The sequence below is a fragment of the Sapajus apella genome, unplaced genomic scaffold (assembly GCF_009761245.1).
Source record: "Sapajus apella isolate SASKATOON/1434 unplaced genomic scaffold, GSC_monkey_1.0 scaffold18, whole genome shotgun sequence".
Taxonomy (NCBI): domain Eukaryota; kingdom Metazoa; phylum Chordata; class Mammalia; order Primates; family Cebidae; genus Sapajus; species Sapajus apella.
The window spans coordinates 15885555-15907018 of NW_022436958.1; the positions used below are offsets into that span (position 1 = coordinate 15885555).

The 21464-nt window shown below is 43.6% G+C and overlaps 1 protein-coding gene across 2 annotated transcripts in view; it reads right to left on the minus strand.

Annotated features, from left to right (window-relative positions):
• The window catches only part of CACNB4 (calcium voltage-gated channel auxiliary subunit beta 4), a 275285-nt gene extending 256313 nt beyond the window's left edge, over positions 1-18972 (minus strand). The window contains exons 1-2 of one of the 2 annotated variants that reach the window (XM_032286412.1): positions 18762-18972; positions 18151-18234 (exon numbers count right to left, since the gene is read on the minus strand). In XM_032286412.1, the coding sequence (XP_032142303.1) occupies positions 18151-18234; positions 18762-18821 (144 nt within the window). In that variant the 5' untranslated portion in view covers positions 18822-18972. Of the gene's footprint in view, positions 1-18150; positions 18235-18460; positions 18713-18761 lie in introns of those variants that run through there. The other variant, XM_032286413.1, reaches the window with a different exon arrangement.
• Between the last annotated feature and the right edge of the window lie 2492 nt (positions 18973-21464).

Below are 21464 nucleotides of genomic sequence, written 5' to 3' on the forward strand. Positions count from 1 at the left end.
CATGAATGTCTTGGTCATGGGACATATCCCCCATGAATGTCTTGGTCATGGGCCATATCCCCCATGAATGTCTTGGTCATGGGACATATCCCCCATGAATGTCTTGGTCATGGAACATATCCCCCATGAATGTCTTGGTCATGGGACATATCCCTCATGAACGCTCTGCTCAGGGTAATGAGTGATTTCATGCATTGAGTTCATACAAGATCTGGTTTTTTAAAAGAGTGTTGCACCTTCCACCTCTTGCTCCCAATCTCTCCACGTGATATATCTGTTCGCGCTTCACTTTCCACCATGATTAGAAGCTTGCTGAGGCCCTCACCAGGATCCGACGTGGGCACCATGCTTCCTGGACGGCCTGCAGAACTGCAAGCCAACATATGTGAGCCAAAATAAACCTATTTTGTTTATAAGTTACCCAGTCTCAGGTATTCTTTCATAGTAATGCCAACAGACTAACACTCTTGTGATATCATAAAGCCAACTTAAGTCATTTCCAGAATAAAGCAAGATATAAATATAAATTTTACATAATGAATAAGGAGCATGTGCTACTGACTAGAGGCAGGATGAGAAGGAAAATAGTCAAGTGCACCAGCTTACCAAGTGAATTAGTCAGCTTGAGCTGCTGTAACAAAATACCACAGAATGGATAGCTTAAACAACATGAGTTGGTTTCTCACAGTCCTAGAGGCTAGGAAGTCCAAGATCAAGATACTGACAGACAGCTGGGCTCAGTGTGCATGTCTATAATCCTAGCTACTTGGGAGGCTGAGGCTGGAGGATCACTTGAGCCAGGAGTTCAAGTTCAGCCTGGTCAACATAGCGAGACCCTGTCAATAAAAAAGAAAAATGGGAAAAAAAAGACCCTGACAGATTTGATTCTTGTAAGGGCCCTTTTCCTGGCTTGCAGACAAACACCCTCTAGCTATACTCTCACACTGCGGAGACAGAGAGTGCTCTGATCCCTCTTCTTCTTCTTCTTCTTCTTACAAGGACACTAATTCCCTCATAGGGGCCCTACCCTCAAAATTCCAAAGGCCACACCTCCGAATACCATCACATTGATTAGTGCTTCAACATACGATTTATTAAAAATATCCACCAGAATCTACTTATTAAATGGTTAATGTTACTTAAAAACAGAAATTTCCACCTCATTTTTTACACTAAAGGCAATCTTGCTGAAATATGTGTGCAAATATCAGGCCCATGGGAAAAGCAGAATAAGCCGGAAAGTCAGTATTGAAAGCCCCTAATGTTTTTAAATGATGAGAAGCAACCTTGTGGTTCCACTCACCTTCAGCAGAGTTCTAATATGGCGACTTGTGTTCTTCTTTATTATAGATTTAAAGCTCCATTAGCTCCTTGTTCTTCCTGGTGGCTATAACAATTATAATAGCAGGAGCTATACTATTCCTCAGCAGACTTCCTCTTAATAGCTTCCAGGATGCTTATCTGAGAACCATCTCACCACATTTCACAAATACTTCATTCTTGACAGCCCACTCTATTCTTTGCACAGTCTTTCATGCTGCATGCATATACTTGAAAGAGTTATAAATTCCAGCTCGATCCCAAATTATCTTCCCTCCTGTAAACTCCACATCATCTCTTTGCTACATTATAAAAGAATGTCCTTATCTGAAGTTTCCAATACTTGATACTGAATGGCCGTATGTTGTATGAGTTAATCTCAGCAGCTAAGTGACAAAGGCTTTCTGCCAAAGCTGCAGAATACAGTCATTCCTCAGAATCAGTAGGGATTGGATCTAGGACCCTCCATGGATATCAAAGTCCTCCATGCTTGAGTCCAGCAGTCAGCCTGTGGGACCCTCAGATCTGAGAGTTAACTGTACAGTGTATTCTACCAAAATGAATGCGTTGACCACATATATCTGTGGACACAGCCATAAAGTCCTATACTACTAAAACTTGATGGAACCTTAGCAGCTACCTAGTCCTCCCCACTCTCACCCTCATTTTGCAACAAGGAAAACATAGGCCTTAAGAAGTATTTAGGCCAGACACGGTGGCTTATGCCTATAATCTCAGCACTTTGGGAGGCCAAGGCAGTGGATCATAAGGTCAGGAGTTCGAGACCAGCCTGGCCAAGGTGGTGAAACCTCATCTCTACTAAAAATACAAAAATTAGACAGGTGCAGTAACAGGCACCTGTAATCCCAGATACTCAGGAGGCTAAGGCAGGCGAACTGCTTGAACCCAGGAGGCAGAGGTTGCAGCTAGCTGAGATCACGCCACTGCACTCCAGCCCGTACAACAGAACAAGACTTCGTCTCAAAAAAAAGAAGTATTCATTCAGGCAGTCTCCCCTGTAGCAATAGTTATGTGGTGTACCAGAAGTTCACTGTTTAGTCAGTTATTTGAAACTTGCTGCATATTTTCCCATTAAAATACATTGTTACAACAGAAAGCTAGGCTCCCAGATTAGTCCACCAAATCCTATTTAGGATGGATGGTGGTGATGTTGGTAGGCACAACCATGTGAATGGACTTAAATGTCACTGAACTGTACACTAAAAAAGGGTAAAGATGGTAAACTTTCTGTTACATTTATTTTACCACACTTTAAAGAAATCTAACTCATAAAGTGACTGAAAGTGGTGGTAGCAGAGGACGAAGCAGCAGAAGGAAGAAGTTCCCACCATCCTACTTAGGTCCAAAATTCCCTTAGGAACTACCCTCCCCAGTCTCAGGCAACCACTGAGCCAACCGCTTCCTTAAGGCAGTCCCCCTGGCCACAGTGTTGGTTCACGAGCCATTTCAGTTCAATGAGATTGAAGAAGTGTATGTGTGTATGCGTATGCATGTACACACAAACATGTGTACACATGTGTGTGTCTGCTGCCAGAGAGAGTATTTAAAGCCCCATTAGCTACAAAAAGAAGGAAAGCAAGGAAAGCAATGAAGGAAGGAAGGAAGGGAGGGAGGGAGGGAGGCTCCTCTCCTTTTTTATTCTGCTGGAACTACTATAAGGAAGCCTATCTGGACAGGATAGTGATTAAATGGGAGATCCTGAATCACTGTGGCCACTGCCACCACCATAATGGGTGCCAAACTGAGGCCTAAGTCAGCACACAGAAGAGCACACAATGTGAAAAGAACTGCATAGAAAGAGTAGAGCTGCTGGTGACGCCAGAACTTCTGGAACATACACTATCTGAAGAATAAAGTTTACCTCTGGGCTTTCACTTGCATGAGCCAATAATTCCATATTTTGCTGTAGCCAATTTGTGCTGGCATTCTGTGTAACTGCAATTAAAAGATTCTTATCAGATACAGTTCTAGAATAAAGTTTGAAATAGACCAAGTTTGATCCTCATCCACTTCCCTTTCTGAAGCCATCGTCCACCAGCCACTGTCTTTCTGCCCAAGCACAGTGCCCTCCTCTGTCCCAAAGATCCCATCCCCATATTCTGCTCAGGCCTGCACTCACTTTTGAAACGCTTCAGGCCCTGACATCACCTTCCCCTTTCCTCCCTCTTTTACTCCCTGCTCCATCTCCACCACAAGTACAAATGCATCAAACAAGAATATTTTAAATACATAAATTACTATGAGTACGTTGTAACTGAGCCTAAAAGAGGATGAAGGCTTTGTGTCTACATCAGTTCGTGAGGGTCAACATGAATGGGTAGAAAAGTCACTGCTAGAAGCAGGTTTTAGGTGCAGTTCTGGGCAGAGGCTGAATGATGTCTGTTCCCCAGAGAGAGAGGCAGGTCATGCTGCAGAAGCTGGCTTTACAAGGGAATCTGGGAGACGCCGGGCACAAGAAGTGCCACTCAAGGGCCCAGGGGACGCAGTGTGACCCAGAGTTGTGAAAGTCTGGAACACAGGTTGTCCAAGGAGGCTGAAGAGTACCGTGCTGGAAAACAGCACCTTAGAAGGAAGAAACTGTTCTCACTGAGGAAGGCACAGCCCCTGAAGCAGAAGCCTCTTTAAAGGCTTGTGGCAGCAGATGTCAATGAGTGGGGGAGCTGGTGAGCACATGTTAAGACACTCAGAAACGATGGGCAGCCGGTTAGGGAAAGGTGTTAAGGTACTATGTCTCCAGGTGAGAAATGTGAACAAGCAACGTGTGGACTATTAATGTAGATACATGACAACTTCTGCTGCTGCTCCTGCTTCCTGTTTTTTGTTTTATGAGACAGAGTCTCACTGTGTCAACCAGGGTGGAATGCAGTGGCACAATCACAGCTCACTGCAGCCTCAACCTCCTGGGCTCAAGCAGTCTGCCTGCCTCAGCCTCCAGAATATCCTGGACCACAGGTGTATGCCACCATGCCCGGTTAACTTTTTTTTTTTTTTTTTTTTTAGAGACAGGCTCTTGATATGTTGCCCAGGCTGGTCTCGAACTCCTGGACACAAGCAATCCTCCCACCTCAGCTTCCCAAAGTGCTGGGATTACAGACGTGATTACAGGCATAATGTCAGTGTATACCCACAGGCTAGTGGGACATAGGGACATTTAGATTGAACAAAGGGGAATTAGCGCCACATTAGAGAGCTTCACGGAGAAGATTAAAAGAGGGATTTTGACAAGTGGGAAGATTATCAAGTGGAAATGGGGAAAGCACTTTAAGGTGAAGGAATGGCATGATCAAGGGAGTGGAGGGACAAAGCAGGGGTTACGTCCAATTCTAGGTATCTGCAGCCTCCAGGCGAGTACAGGTAGAGGGGAGGGAAGGGGAACACACTGGCATGAAAGGGCAAACGGATCCGAGGAGATGGGAGCACATCAGCTTCGTTGGGGTGGGCTTTGTTAAGATGGTAAAATGAGCAGACTTGTAAGCAATAAGTCAAATTACCATAATGTATGAATGAATAGAGCCTCCAAAGACTCCTGGGAACATTTTTATTTTTAAAATAGGCTGCCTGTTAACCCAAATCATCTTGGAACTGTTTGAATTTCAGACAGTGGAGGAAAAAGAAAAGCAGTCAGGCAGCGTGAAAACACATATCTGGGGGCAGGACTACCCCTGGGCAGCCTCCTCCTCCCACTCCTACCTTCCCATGCCCACCTTGAGGGTCCCAGCTGGTCTCCAGAGCTCTTCCAGCTTCCTCTCAGCGTGTTCCCTTCTCAACGACCAAACCCACACCTGGGCGTGGCACTCCAAGGTCTGGCTTTGTGTTGCTGTTGTTGCTTTAAACAAGACCACAGTTGTGGAGGGAGGCCTCAATTATGGTGGATGTTTTTAGCATATGTATACATTGGACATATTTATGTTTTGCTCGCCTGAACTGTCTTTTTAATAACCTGCTGCAGCCATTAAAAAAAAAAAAACGGATGAGTGTACTGAATGCTACTGCACTTACACTTTAAAATGGTTAAAATAGGCTGGGCACAATGGCTCTCACCTGTAATCTGCAGCACTTTGGGAAGCCAAGGCTGGTGACTCACCTGAGGTCAGGAGTTCAAGACCAACCTGACCAACATGGAGAAACCCCATGTCTACTAAAAATACAAAAATTAGTCAGGCGTGGTGGCTGGCACCTGTAATCCCAGCTACTTGGGAGGCTGAGGCAGGAGAATCACTTGAACCTGGGAGGCAGAAGTTGTGGTGAGCCGAGATTGCCCCATTGCACTCCAGCCTGGGCAACAAGAGCAAAACTCCACCCCAAAAAATAAAATAATAAAATAAAATAGTTAAAATAGTAAATTTTATTTTACATTTATTATAACATAATAAAAAATAAATGAACGTAATTGTTAGAAAACATATCGCCAGGCATGGTGGCTCAGGCCTGTAATCGCAGCATTTTGGAAGGCTGAGGCGGTCGGATCACGAGGCCAGGAGTTCAAGACCAACCTGACCAATATGTTAAAACCCCGTCTCTTTTAAAACTACAAAAATTAGCCAGGCGTGGTGGCGTGCATCTGCAGTCCTAGCTACTTAAGAGGCCAAGGCAGGAGAATCACTTGAACTTAGGAGGCAGAGGTTACAGTGAGCTAAGATTGTACCACTGTATTCCAGCTTGGTGACACAGTGAAACTCCATCTCAAAAAAAAGAAAAAAGAAAATATACCAAGGTCCTTGTTTTTAATTCAACAATTAGCACTCCTTAGTGGCTTCTTACTAAAGAAAGGGAATAAATAAAATACTTGTAAATATGACGTTTGCCTTTGATTGGGTAGGTTTACACCCTCAGTGTCTCTACTAATGTAGAAATAGTTGTAGCAATAATACCCATGGTACACATTTCTCTTACAATATAGATTTGACCAAGTTTTTAAAAAGATATTATAGTTTAATTTTCATTTTACACGATCAAGAGAAATATGTGTATATGTATATTTTATTAAAGTAAATGAATATGACAATCAATACTACATGAAAAACTGAGCCTTCTCTATCAGAGCCCTCAACACAGAGACGGAAAGAATAAAACATATCCCCCTAAACTAAATCACCCCTCAAGCTTTCTGAAATTAGCAAAGAATGTCTGCAGCTGACCTATTTCTCTCCCACACGACTGTGTTGATAATTGACTTTTGTCCCCCAGGGAAGTACTCAAATATAATTGAGAAGCACCTGTCACATAGAGAGTACAGTTTTATATACCTAATAATTTCCCTAAATATTGTATTTAGCTGGAACTCAAGCACTCTGCTTTCTCTTTAATTGTATTTCTCAAGGAAGAAATGTTACAATTACCAAAGCTGAATTATCACGAACATCTAGATAAAATAGAAGAAGCATTGTAAGTACCCAAGACATTTCTATTACTAGAAATTATTGAAAATGATGACAAGAGCCATTTATATTGTTCATACACTTTTCTTTAATCCTGTCGATCACATCCTGTTATATAAACCACCCGCCTCTACAGATGGGAGCCACTCCATTTTATTCAATCCTGATGACAAGAAGTCCAGGGTCAGGGGTTTGATTTCCATGCAAGTTAAAGAGTTTTCCCAAAAAAACACATTCAGCTTTATGAGCTGAGACTGTAGCTCCAAAATAAATAAGAATATTATCCATCCTATTCAACACTGTGAATTGAAAAGCCATCTCTGACACTGACTTAAGGAAAGGCAAGTCCGTTTCTATCCTCACGCTAACATCTGCACATTTGGACCAGGAGCTACAACTGAAACTTCTCGGGCTGATGTGGACAGTATGTTAATGAAAAAATTTGAGCTTTGGCAATATAGCAAGACTTCATCTCTACAAAAAAATAAGAAAAATAGCCAGGCATGATCCCAGCTACTTGGGAGACTGACGCAGGAGGATTGCTTGGGCCCAGGAGTTCAAGGCTGCAGTGAGTTGTAATTGTGCCACTGCACTCCAGCCCAGGCGACAGAGCAAGACCCTGTCTAAAAAAATAGAGAAAGCAAGACCCTGTCTAAATAAAGAAAGAGAGAAAATGAAAAAATTTGAAGCCAGTCACAAAAGACCACATGTTATTTTATGGTTCCATTTATATAAAATGTCCAGAGTAGGCAAATCTACAGAGACAGAGAACAGATTCATGGATGACTAGGGCTGGGGGGTGAGGAAAAGGATGGGGAATGACTGCTAACAGGGACAAGTTTCTTCTCCAGAACATGAAAATATTATATTATGACATGCCTGAAAAAAAGAATGCCTTCCCCACTTCTGCTCAACACACACACACACACACACACACACACACACAGAAAGAGAGAGAGAGAGAGAGCGTAAATTAAAAAGCAGTGACTATGGAACATTCTAACGGTAACAATGATCATTTTACCCATCTGTTTGATTCTAAACCATAATCAGCATTGAACTGTTAGCAATAGCACTGGGCCATTTAAGAAGAAAAGATGATACATTTATCTGCACAAATTACTATGCATTTCCATTACTGCTAGATTTTCCATATGTTATCAGTGAAACTGCTAAAAAATTTTTCATAAGGAGTTTTAAAATATCATCATAATATATGGACACAGTAAGCAGTGTAAAAGTTAACCACCTCTAGTGATCTTACAACCCAGAAAATGCATATTCAAGTTTAGGTTTACAAAACATTTACTCCCAAAACAAATACCGTAACAGCAATTAAACTGCAGCCTTGGAGAAAGATACATCCATCAACATAGGACATAAAATGAGAAATGAAATAGACACGATTTGTCATCCAAAGGATTACAGTGAAATGATCAGAAAAATTCAGTAGCCGTTGAATAACTTACAGCCCTTACCTAATTAATGCTTTCAGACCATGAATGCCATCCCTTCAGATTCAAGTAACTACCTCTGCTTTATTTATGTGTGTAATAAGAAAAGACATGTTAAAGAAAATAGGGACGTTTGTAAAGGCGCATGTTTACCTGAAATGAGAACTATCTTTAAGGAATTCCAAAGCACTGTTTATATTCAAGCCAGATGATAATACATCAGCCTCATCTATTTCTGAAGGCAGGGTACTCTGGTACACAGCTTGTCATTATTGTTACTTGAAAGCAGTAAAGCTACAGTATTGCCTTAAGACTGAATTTATAATTCAGCTTTTTCACGAAATCAGACTTCTACTTCCAGTCCTACCTCCCCGAGTGCCCTCCTCCCTCCTCACAGTACACATGGTTAAACTCATGTGAAATTGCTGAGGTGTCTATGTAGTCAAGCTCAGAACTTACACTCTTCTAGAATGAAGAGCACTGCATATATTCACCTTATTGTTTTCCTGGTTTATGAAGTACAAGGGCGTGCAACTGTGCAAAAGCAGGATGGTACCGACTGCTTCAACCGGAGTGTGTTTGGATCAGGGTTCGTTGGGGATAACAGCCAGGCTCTTCTTGAGACGTATCCATTGATGTATCCTAAGATGGAGATGTATAGCAGAGTGCATGCCTAGGGATGGTCAAAGAGTGCTTTGCAAGCTTTGTCTTGCCATGGCCCACAAAGGAAATAATTGTGCAACACACTAGATTCAGTGGAAGCAAAAAACAGTCCAGAAGCTCAGCCTATACCAGGCTCACCCCACTGAAGGATCAGCTCAGTGGATACATGTTTTGAGGCCTGTCACCCATTCTCGGCCCACATGCTCCGCAAAGAAGAAAGCTCCAGCCAAAGGAGAGCAGAGAGAGAGATGGCACTGTTCTAGGAAGCTCTCCGCTCCAAAATATGGCTTTAAAAGCATGCAGAGTCAGTCACGGTGGCTCATGCCTGTCATCTCAACATTTTGGGCGGCTGAGGTGGAAGAATTGCTTGAGCCCAGGAGTTTGAGACCTGCCTGGGCAATATGGTGAGACTCCATCTCTACTAAAAGTGAAAAAAAGCCAGGCATGGTGGTGCATACCTGTAGTCCCAGCTACTTGTAGGCTGAGGTGGTAGGATAACATGAGCACAGGATGTTGAGTCTGCAGGGAAAAAGACCTTGTCTCAAAACAAACAAACAAACAAACAAAACAAAACAAAACAAAAACAAGCAGAGGCCAAACACAGAGACCTCCTACTGGGCAGAATGGGACCTGCAAGCCCCACTCTCCACGTGTCTGTAGAGTCTTCAGGAGTCTCAGTGAGTTGCAAGCTGCTCACCCTAGTTGGGGTTTATGCTTTGTTCTGAGTCAGGGCTTCAGAAAGGAGACCAACAAAGGGCCAAGCTTTGAGGAAGATGAGTATGGACAATGCCAAGGCCATACCCAGAAAAGATGCGTCAAATCCAGATTTGAGTGGCAAAAGGAAGCCCATTGAACAGCACTGCTTTTTTGTAAAACCTTGTTTGAAAGGACAGTCTCTGCCTCCTTAATACCCAGCGCTGACCCTGTCTGGGGCAGCAGGTGGGGCAATTAAAAGGAGAGGGCCAAAGCCAAGGTCATTTTCAGTTTGCATTTCCACACAGCTTCCTATAAATTTCTAGACAAATTAAAACTTGAATCAGAACTTATCTAAGTTTCAACAAAATCGTACCATTCTAAACTAAAAAATAAATATTTCTTTATTCTACAGAAATGAAATTTAGGGCTGGGTGTAGTGGCTCACACCTGTAATCCCAGCACTTTGGGTGGCTGAGGCAGGTGGATCACTTGAGGTCAGGTGTTCAAGATCAGCCTGGCCAAGATGGTGAAACCCTGTCTCTACTAAAAATAAAAAATTAGCCAGGTGCGGTGGCAGGCACCTATAATCCCAGCTACTTGGGAAGCTGAGGCAGGAGAATCGCTTGGACCTGGGAGGTAGAGGTTTCAGTGAGCTGAGATCACACCACTACACTCCAGCCTGAGAAACAAAATGTGACTCCATCTCAAAAAAAAAAAAAAAAGAAACGAAATTTAGACAATCCATCCATCAAGAACAGAAACTCAGACTTAAGTAAAAATGACTGGTTAACGGGTTAGCTGCCCATAATTAGATTTCTTTCTCCATCAGCTCAGTTCAATTTATTTAAGCCTCCAAAACAAGAAGCAGCACAGTTTGCCAAGAGGGACAGAGCTCTTTCTTGTTCTATCAGATCTCAATTTGGGAAGATTCATTGCACAAAAACCTCAAAAAGGAAATAAGTGTGAACTTTTTAAAGTTCATTGTAATTGGATTACACCACTTAGCAAAGAAGGTCTAATTACAGAGCAAGTAAAAGCTTCCAACTTTTCAGATGAAAATGATTTGCTATTGTCTTCCACGCAGCTAAAACAAAAATGGTTGTGCCCCAGCCTGGCCCACAACATGGTGAAACTCCACCTCTACTAAAAATTAAAAAATTAGCCAGATGTGGTGGCGTGCACCTGTAATCCCAGCTACTTTGGGTGGGTAAGGCAGGAGAATCACTCCAACCCGGGAGGCAGAGGTTGCAGTGAGCCGAGATGGTGCCACTGCACAGAGCAAGACTCCATCTCAAACAAAAACAAAAATAAACATAAATGGCTGTGCCCCCCACCCCCCGGCTTGACTGCTCTGCTTTCTATCTCAGGGGGTCACAGCCTGCAGGCTATTTCCCAGAATCCCAGGTCAGTGGGTGTCCAGAGAGGCTCAGTCAATGGGAGGAACTGGCAGAAGACTGGAGGATAGTAGGAATAATTCTGCAAGAAGCTAACCAATCAAACAAAAATTCCATCATGATAGAATTGGGAAGAAACCAAAGTCTCTAAATTCTTCAACCAATGCTATGGTTCTTCACAGCAAGCACATAGGTTAAGAACATTTCCAGGATCTAAGAGGAGTAAGCTCCATATGTTCTTACATGTAACCACATCTATGTGAGTTTGTGTGTCTGGCTTGTTTATTCAGGGATAAAGCAAACTGTGGTGGGAAAAAAAAGAGTAGAGTCTGAGCCAGGATCCCTTGCGTCCGTTCTACCATTATCTATTGGTATGACCTTTATGTCCTTGGGCCTATGTTTTATTCATCTGAAGAAAGAGACTGAAGCATTTTCTTTCTGCAATCTCTTCCTGTTCTAAAATTCTGTGATTCTAAGTTTATGGATAAATTTTGCATATATACATGCCTCTAGGCATATGATTATTCTTAGAGCTATGTGCAAAGCATATACCTTCTGTTGATGAATTTGCATTTCATCAGAGAAACATATCTATAACTGGTGCTCAAATTATAACCCAAAGAACTTGTTTGCCAACTTGTTTTATTCTAGTATCAACCTAAAAATCTGAATGTTTTAGATCTCTAAATACAGTGCAGTTCACTGAATTATTGTAACGATCATCTGATTAGCATACATTAAAAAATACGAGGTTCCTTGCTCTAAGGTAGATGCTTCCAACAATGGCTGCGACCGTATCTTCCACTCCACATGCTCTTTTTTAATGAAATATTATTGTGCATGATTCTGTAACTTATTTTTTTCAGTTGAATGCATTTCAAGTGAACATCTTAAATGCACTTCTGTATCATTATATATAGGGCCACTTCATTTTTTTCTTTAATGGATGAACAGTGTTCCGTAGTATAATATAGAGTAGTCCCCCCTTAACTTCGGGGGATACATTCTAAGACCCTAGTGAATGCCTGGAACTACAGAGAGTAACCAAATATATGGTTTTTCCTATACGTATATACATAAGATGAAGTCTAATTTGTAAATTAGGCACAGTAAGAGATTAACAACAGGCAGTGGCTCACGCCTGTAATCCCAGCACTTTGGGAGGCTGAGGTAGGCGGATCACCTGAAGTAGGGAGTCCAAAACTGGCCTGACCAACATGGAGAAACCCTGCCTCTACTAAAAATACAAAAAAAAAAAAAAAAAACAGCAAGGCATGGTGGCGCATGCCTGTAATCTCAGCTATGCGGGAGGCTGAGGCAGGAGGATTGCTTGAACCCGGGAGGCAGAGCTTGCAGTGAGCAGAAATCATGCCATTGCACTCCAGTCTGGGCAACAAGAGCAAAACTCCATCTCAAAAAAAAAAAAAATACAGAGAGAGAGATTAACAACAATAACTAAGAACAAAATAGAACAATATTAACAATGCACCATAATAAAAGTTATATGAAATATAGTCTCTTTCTTGCTCTCAAAATATCTACTATACCGTACTCACCTATTTTCAGACCTCAGTTGACCGCAGGTAACTGAAACCAGGGAATACAAAACCATGGATAAGAGAGGCCTGATGTGAGTTATTTGCTCATTTACTGACTGCTGCAAACATATGTTGTTTCTAGTTTCTCTGCTCAATGTGATGTTTGCTGTGGATTTTAGTAGATAATTTTTATTAAATTAGGGAGTTGCCTTCTACTCTTTCTTTTAAAATCATGTGCCTCTAGACAGGATCTATTCTTAACTTACAAAATTTATCAAATACTTTTTTGGCAACTACTGAATTCAACATATATTTTTCTTTAATTTGTTATATAAATTGAATCATCTTTAAATTCCTGTTCATACTATTGGCACTGAATCTGACTTGCTGTTTTTCTCTCTCTCTCTCTGTGTGTGTGTGTGTGTGTGTGTGTGTGTGTGTGTGTGTGACTCATATGCTCTTTTATAATCTGACCTTGCTGCACCCCATCAAAAGATAGTCTGTTTTCTCTCTCCTTGCAACTGAGCGGGCTCTTGGACCTGTGTTGAGGTTGCAAGAGAAGCGATACCGTGTGGCTTTTGAAACTGGGCCTTAGGAGAGCTGCAGCTTTAGCCTTCACTTCTTGGAACCCAGCCACCATATTATCAGGAAGCTCAAGCAACCATGTTGAGAGGCCCAGGTGGAGAACAAGTGAGCCCCTGCCAAAAGCTCTAGTTGAGTTCTCAGCCAGCAGCCAGAACCAACTGCCAACCACATGTATGAGGCTACTTTGGACCTTCCAGCTATCCCAGTGCCCATATAACATCCCACAATGCAGAACTGTCTGGTTAGTACACAGAAATTAAAAAAAAAAAATGTTGTTGTTTTAAGCCACAGAATTTGAGGGGAAGTTTGTTAGGAGGCAATTTCTCCCCACTAAACAAAGCATTTAATGTTGGAGCAGAATCTCATCCCTAAAATATATCAAGTTAGTCCTCCATCCACCCACTCCTGCGCTCATTCAAGCGCATATTTATTGAACATATACTATGCTAGATGCTGAGGACACAAAGATCAAATGCAGATATGTCCCTGTCCTCATGGAACTCATTTTCTGGATGGGGAGAGAGGACGGAACAGAGAAATCTAAGTACATGTTAAATAAAAGTGGTGGTGTTACTGAAAATTGGCACAAGGCCCTCTGGGAGCCTCTAGTTGGGGAACTGACTTCATCAGAAAGATTAGAAAAGGACGGGAAGACTAAACTCTCAGATCTCAGGAAGATGAAAAGTTAACTAGGCAGAAGGAAGAGCAAGAACCTGCCACACAGAGGGCTCAGCATATGCAAAGTGGAAAGAGGGAGGATAGTGTGTTCAAACTCTGTATCCAGACCTAAGAGATCATGGCCAAAGATGAGGCTGGAAGCAGGTAGAGGCCAGGCCAGGTAAGACATTGCTGGCCTCATAAAAGCAAACTTAACAAGGAAACGTCAACAAACTATTCCCACTCTGATCAGATTTTCTCTTCAAACCCAAGTGGGAAGAGGACTAACTTGAAGTACTCAACCATATAAACTGTATGTATAGCGACATCCATGGGTAGAGATAGTTATGGGTATGTAATAGTTTGGGGTTCACAGTCATTGAGCCCACCCTCTCATTCCTTGTTACATGTCACTGTACTGTTTGTATACATCTCTGTCTCCACTGCTAAATTATAAAAATATTTGAGTACAGGAGCTGTGTCTCATCCATCTTTTCATTCCCCCCCTACAATATCTAATACAGTGCTGGACATACAGCAAATACTTAAGAGTTTCCTAAAACTTTAAAATATGATTAAATAATCCATTCATAAATGGCCTATAAGAAGGGCTCTCCTGAAAGAAAATTCTACAGCCTCATTTGGACAGCAACACTCTTAGGAAGGTCTTGCTGTAAAACATCATTGCTTTCTAATTTTGGCCAATTCTTGAGTTTCATCCTCAATGAAGAGTGAAAATACTTCATCACATTTCCAAAGCAGGCCTTTGTGTGTACTTTGAAAATCATTTCTGGGTCATTCCTAGCTTTCTTTCCTTTCAGTGGCAAAGTACTTCATCTTCTCACCTTTCCTCAAAGAAGCCATTGAGTTGCTCCGTGGATTCATTCCAAAACCTCTATCCCTCCTAAATGGTGGAGGCCAGCAATCTTGTAGACCAGAAACAAGGTCAGAGATTCCTGAGGGGCTTCATGAGCAGTCCTCAGAGTGGAAGCAGGCTCCCTTTCTCAGTCTGCTTGTTTTCCAGCCAATTCAAATGTGCACGTGTGTATGTGCACACATATGTGCATATATATTCTCACAAACACTGAAACTTTTTAACAAGCTTAAAGAACAAATATTGTCTTATTGGGTGAGTTTGCCAACTGCCTTCTCTGCTTCACCAACAGCCCAGTCTTCCCCATCCAATGCAGCACATTCATTTTTTTTTAAGTGAAAGCTTTTCTCCATATTTTTGTATATGACATGACAAAGAAAGGAGCAACATTTTTTTTTTTTTTTTTGGTATTCCACTATCTTCTTCATCCTCAAAGGCATCACATAGACTGTGAAACATCACCAAGAGATTTCATTGCCCCAACGTATCAAGAATTCAAATATCAATAAATCACTCATTCTACAAATAATGAGGCAAAGAAACTCCGTTTCTTTGGGTTTTTTTTTTTTTTTTTTTTTTTTTTTTGATGGTGGCTTCCCTGATACCCTGGGGCAGTGAAGTCTCTTGATGATGGATCCCTGAAACCTCTGCCACCCAGGTTCAAAAGATTCTCTTGCCTCAGCCTCCCAAGTAGCTGGGATTACATACCACCATGCCTGGCTAATTTCTTTGTATTTTTAGTAGAGATGGGGTTTCACCTCAGGCTGGTTTCAAACTCCTGACCTCAGGTGATCCGCCCACCTCAGCCTCCCAAAGTGCTGGGATTACAGACATGAGCCACTGCAACCAGCCTGAGGCTCTGTTAACATAAGCAGCTGTTATGCTTTCATAAAAAATATTTTTGGCCAAACGCAGTGGCTCACACCTGTAATCCCAGCACTTTGGTAGGCCGAGGCAGACTGATCACCGAGGTCAAGAGATCAAGACCATCCTGGCCAACGTGGTGAAACCCCGTCTCTATTAAAAATACAAAAATTAGCTGGGCGTGGTGGCATGTGCCCGTAGTCCCAGCTATTCGGGAGACTGAGGCAGGAGAATTGCTTGAACCTGGGAGGCGGAGATTGCAGTGAGCCGAGATGGTGCCACTGCACTCCAGCCTGGCACATGGTGACAAAGTGAGACTCTGTCTCAAAATATATATATATATATTTTTTTTTTTTTTGGGTGGCCAGGCATGGTGGCTCATGCCTATAATCCCAGCACTTTGGGAGGCTGAGGCGGGCGGATCACTTGAGGTCAGGAGTTCAAGACCAGCCTGACCAACCAACAATGGTAGAACCCTGTCTCTACTAAAACTACAAAATTAGCCAGGCGTGGTGGTGCATGCCTGTAGTCCCAGCTACTTCAGAGGCTGAGACAGGAGAATTGCTTGAACCCGGGAGGTGGAAGTTGCGATGAGCTGAGATCATGCCTTTGCACTCCAGCCTGGACAACAATAGCAAAACTGTCAAAAAAAAAAAAAAAAATTGGCATTTGGGTGAAATTTTCAATTTTATCCCAAAGCTGCTGTTAAATTGCATTTGCAATCATTTTCTTTATCTCATCAAAGAAATGTAAATCCATCAGTTATTTTTACTGTAGCCAGTACAGAAGTCTGTATGATGTCATTTAAATGAGATCATGATTAGAGTACTTACTGAGTTGTAAAGTGCTCATAAAAATTAAGTACTACTTTTGTGCCAAAAAATAAAAAGATTGTATATATAATTACAATTAACTCCTGAATTTAAATTAGAACATTTAATCAAACCAATGAATCCCCATTTCATACAGATTTATGAAATATATTTATTCTAAAACATCTACTTTGCTTTAAATTATTCCCAAAATTATTTATCATGTAATACGTTTTACATTTTTTAAGCCAGCACATAGCAGCACACACTTTACAAGAACTTATATGTACATTATCTCAATCAGTTGTGGGCATAAATTGAGAAAAGAATAAGAATGTTAGAATATTATTTTGTTTGTGCTTAGAAGGAAGAATAAAGCATTAGTGCAGTTATGTACATGAACTCCAAAGTTCAAGTCAAACAGCTTATGGAATGAACTGCTGTATAATTAGTATTTCCAAGAATTTGCAACGATAAAATGCCACTAAAAATAGGCACCTACAAAATAAACACCAGCAAGACCTCAAACAATTGCATAACAGGAAAATGTTTTTAAGATAAACAATGTGTTTGCCTTATCAAATACATAATCTAAGTACTGCAAAGGGGATAGAATGCATTTTAAGAATGAAATAGAAATCCAAAATGCATTTATTTCAATAATGTATATGCTTAGTGGTCACTGAATTAAAGGGTAGTCAAAATTTCTGCTTCTGCAGAAAGTGAAATTCTGCATAATAAATATCATCTAACTGTGCTTTATAGACCCTTTTAGGAGAGGTCTGAGACCAATTTTGAGGCTAAAGCCCATTCCTCGTTGATATGTTTAAATTGATGATAATCACTAAAGATACACCACAGCTGCCATCATAGGTTAGAAACACATTACACAATACTGAGTAACCTACAGGGAAAAGAACTTCTCAAGGTCACTCTGGCAGCCCACAGGAAGACCTGGGATAAAAGCTTCTTGGTGCCATGACCAATGTCTTCCTAGGTCACCCGAAACCTAGGACACACCCCGACAATTTCTGTTCCAAAGAAAGATCAAGGTGACTCACTTTTGCATGATCTCTCTAGCACCCAGCAGCCAAGCGTGGTTTCATTAACAGCACATGAACAGTTGGAAAACTGAGGACCAATTTCCTGTACTAAGGTGAAAGGCACCTAAGCATTCAGCGTTACCAGTGATCCCGAGATCCCGAGCACGGACAACTCTCACTGGAACCACGCAGGAGAAAGCAAGCACTGAGAAAACAGATACGAAGTGAAGGCGCGCCCAGACCCCGGGAGCTGAGTGCTGGCCTTCGTTAATTCCTATTTAACCAGATGTGGCTGTCTTTCCCTTATTAAGCGAATCCAAGAATCGGTCCCAAAGTGAGAGTAAACTTTCTGCTCAAAGTGTCTTTCTTTTGACCGGAGCTCGGCGATCTCTCCCAAGATCCAGACAGATTAGAGTATTCAAATTAGGACAAAAGAGAAGAAACCACTAACTCTCAACTCGAATCAAACCAGGTCCCCTGCCCCGAAGGGTCTGGTTACTCTAGATTGAGTTACACGACTTGAAGACGTTTCTCCAGGCACCAAAGGTGCAACCAGACATATTTCCAACTCTTTAATTCAACGTCCCTGACTTAAGCCAGGTCCCCTCCGAACTGTCCACACACATGCACAAACTAACTTCCCAAGGCGGTACGGAGACGCCGGGACGCGAAGACTTCAAGAGCCTGGGCTAGAGGGAGACGGACTGAGCCCCAGCACCCGCCGTGGCCGGGAAGAGACGCACGCGGACTCGACCCAGAGCTCCCGCACGTGGTGGCCACCACCGGCTCCAGGACCCCGCGCCACACACTCGGCCTCTTCCCCATCTTGCTCTCCCGCCTCCTTCTCGTACCTGTCTGAGGATGAAGCTGGTCGAAGTGGTGCTGCCATCGGATCTTTTCAACCTGCTCCTCCGGGTTGTGGTGCCTCGGGCCACCTGGACTCGACACACGGGGCCAGAGAGAAGCCAGTGAGGACTGCAGCGCGGAGCAGGGCGAGCATCCCCGGCTGGAGTCCGCCTCCGGACCCGCTCCCCGGGGTCCCCTAGAACCCGCACCCAAGTCTCCTTCGCGACTCCCAAATACAGCCCCCACCCCCACCCACCCACTCCAAGCCTCGACGGCAGAGAAGATGCCCGAGAAGAGCAGCCCGCAAGCACCCACCACATCCATTAACAAAGACTGTCAGGGTGCGGGGTCCGAATCCCCGGCATCGGCTTGGGGAGGCTGCGGGCTCCGGAGCGGGAGCGCAGAGACCCGAAGGAGGGTGAGGAGGAGGAGGAAGAGGAGAAGGAGGAGAAAGAGGAGGAGCGGGAGGAGAAAGGGACGTGGAGGAGGGGTGGGGGAGCGGGGCCGCCGACTCCCGGGACTGGGGCCCCGCACGCCCGGCACGAAGGCGGGGCGCGCTAGGGCGGCGGAGGAGGTGTGAGGAAGGAAGAGGAGGAGGCGGAGGAGGGGGCGGTACCTGAGAGGTGGGGGAGTGCTGCCCGTCTGCGGTCCCGTTCTTGGCGTAGGAGGAGGACATCGTTCAGAGCCACCGCATGGCCCGCCAGTGCGCGGTGGGCGGAGGGCGCCGGCCCCCGAGGCTGGGCTGCGGGCGGAGGGGGAGGGCGCAGGACTTCCACACCGGGTTCCAGGACCCGCGCCGGCGCCCAGGCTTCCTGCCCGCACTTCGGAGAGCGCGGCACCTTAAAGGGACCGAGGCGCTTCCCCCGCGCCCGCGGCGGGGTCCCGGGGAGGGGGCTTCTCGGAAACTCGCCTACCCTAGCCGACTGGGAGAAGCGCTCTCCCACCTAGCGAGCGCTTTACATCAGAGCTTCCAGAGGATGAAGGGAGGGGGAAATCTGGGATGGGGGTGGCAGGATTAAAATAGTCTGCACAGTTTAAAATGAGACAAAGGTGGCACGGTTCATGAATCAGGACTTGGGGAGGGAAGCTGGTGCAGTGTGGCGGGAGTGGGAAGAACCGAGCGGCTGTGTGTGTGTGTGTTTGCTGCACTGGAATTTTAAAAGGGCAAGAGCAGAGCCACCTTCCGTGACTTCACTCAACAGCCTACTGTGGTAAGGCATGAGGTTTTGTGGCTAGCTTTTCGTCCGTGTTTTTGTATTGCTTTGGCAATTCTGTCCTTAGAGCTGCGAGTCACACACATCCAGGCAGCCGTGGGAAACCCAACCAGCCCGAGTCTGACGGAAGATGCTGCCCCGCCAAAGACCAGCACGTCCTAAGGAGTTTTGAAGGTCATGTTAGACCTGCTAAGAAGCAAGAGTTGGTCACTGTGCCTCCCATTTCTATGCGGATGGATGTTTTCAAGGGGAGAAACTCATCCTTGCAACCATACACAACGTTTGCCGCTGGTTTCCTCCTGCAAATACGTACAAGAGATTAATTTGTGATCAAATTAAAAGAGAGATGCGGAGAAGAGGAATAAGTGTGAGATATTGTAGAGAGAAGTAAGAAGAGGGAAGAAAAATATATGCAAATTCAAAAATAAAGAGATTCCGTTTAAATTAACATATACATACACTCTCAAATCGCTAAATCAGCCCATCTCAGCTTGCATTCAGGACTTTATAGACACAACTACCATGTTTGTTTTAACAATTGCTTGGCTTTATTGAGGTCCCAGTTATAGCTTACCATCCACCAGACACTTTCTTTCCATTCCTAATCCCTTCACTTAATCCAAAATTCTGTAACAATCTTATAACCAGTGTTTTTGCCTCCAGGCTTCCTAGTGCATGTGCACATACACACGCAGAGATTTTATTCCATCTACACACTACAGGCAAAACCATTTTCCTAAAATCTCTTGCCCAAGTCACTCTTCTCTAAGATTAAACTCCAAACTCCGTGGTCCAACATCCCAGCCTCCCCTGCATTTCTGATCACTCTCCATCTCATTTCTCCATCTTGATCTTTTTTATACAAACCTTCCAGCAAGCAGGCAGATCTACTCATCATTACCCAAGCATTCTAAATGCAATCCTACCTGAGCACCTCTGCTTTGAAATGCCTCCCTGGAATATGCCCTCCCACCAACCTACACACCCGGCCAAATCCTACCTTTCTTCTAAATGGGATTTGGCTCACTCTTCCTCCACAGAAATCCTCCCTGACCACTCCAGTCCCAGATAATTCTTGTGCTTCTGAAAAACTGGAGCAGGTATTCTCTGGGCACTTAGCATAGGCTGCCTTAGTTTATTGGTTTGTTAGTTTTGTTTTTGTGAAAGTCTCCTAATTTTCAGAACAGATTTTTAGCTGTTTATCATCTATTCCTATGGCTTCCATATAGTAGATACTCCATAGAATTTATGGGGAATGGTAGGTGTAAACATGCAGGACTCCCGGCTTTAGTTCCTGTCAACCCAATCCATATTTAGTTCTGAACCATTTTCATAGTGGATACATGTGTGTGCATGTTCAATTACTGTGTTAGCACTGGACTTTGAATTGTCTGGTTTTCCACTGACCACAGTCTCACCGACTTTGAGTTATTGAAACAGAACCCACAGAGGCACAGCTGCATGAGAATCCCTGTACATTCAGCTCAAAGCAAAACTGGTGAAAAGTATAAAAACATACCTACACAACCATTTAAATTTCTAAAAATGGTCCTAAAGGTGCACAACAAATCAAGAAACATTCATTCAAGAAAACCTACTGAAACCCAGTAAGAAAAGTGAGCTTGAGGTATTTGAACCAAGACCTACTCACTCTCTTCCTGCTTCCAGCTCAAAGAGGGAAACTCCACTCTATACTGGTGCAGCCAGGAACACACGGCTCCCTCACCTCTTCAGCTCCCAGCTGGAGGGTTAGCTTCCTAGCAGGGACAAAACATCGGCATTTGTTATCCACCCCCCGGCTGCCTGTTGTTGAGACTAAGTTCTAAGCTATATGGCAGAGAAGTGGGGGCTCCATTCTTCTGCCCGGCTGTACCTGGAGGCTATACCTTGGCCACAGCAGCACTGAGTATACACGGGCCTTGATCACCTTTGCTCCTGGATCATCAAGAAGGAAGTCAGGAAACATGGGACTGCTTCTCCTTCCTACCAGAAACACTCAGCATCTAACATGGTGATGTCACTCAAAGTGAGGTGCACCATTGTCCCTGCCTCCAACATCAGAGTGAAAAAGATGTTGAACCCTGACCTTACATCAAGGGTCCCCA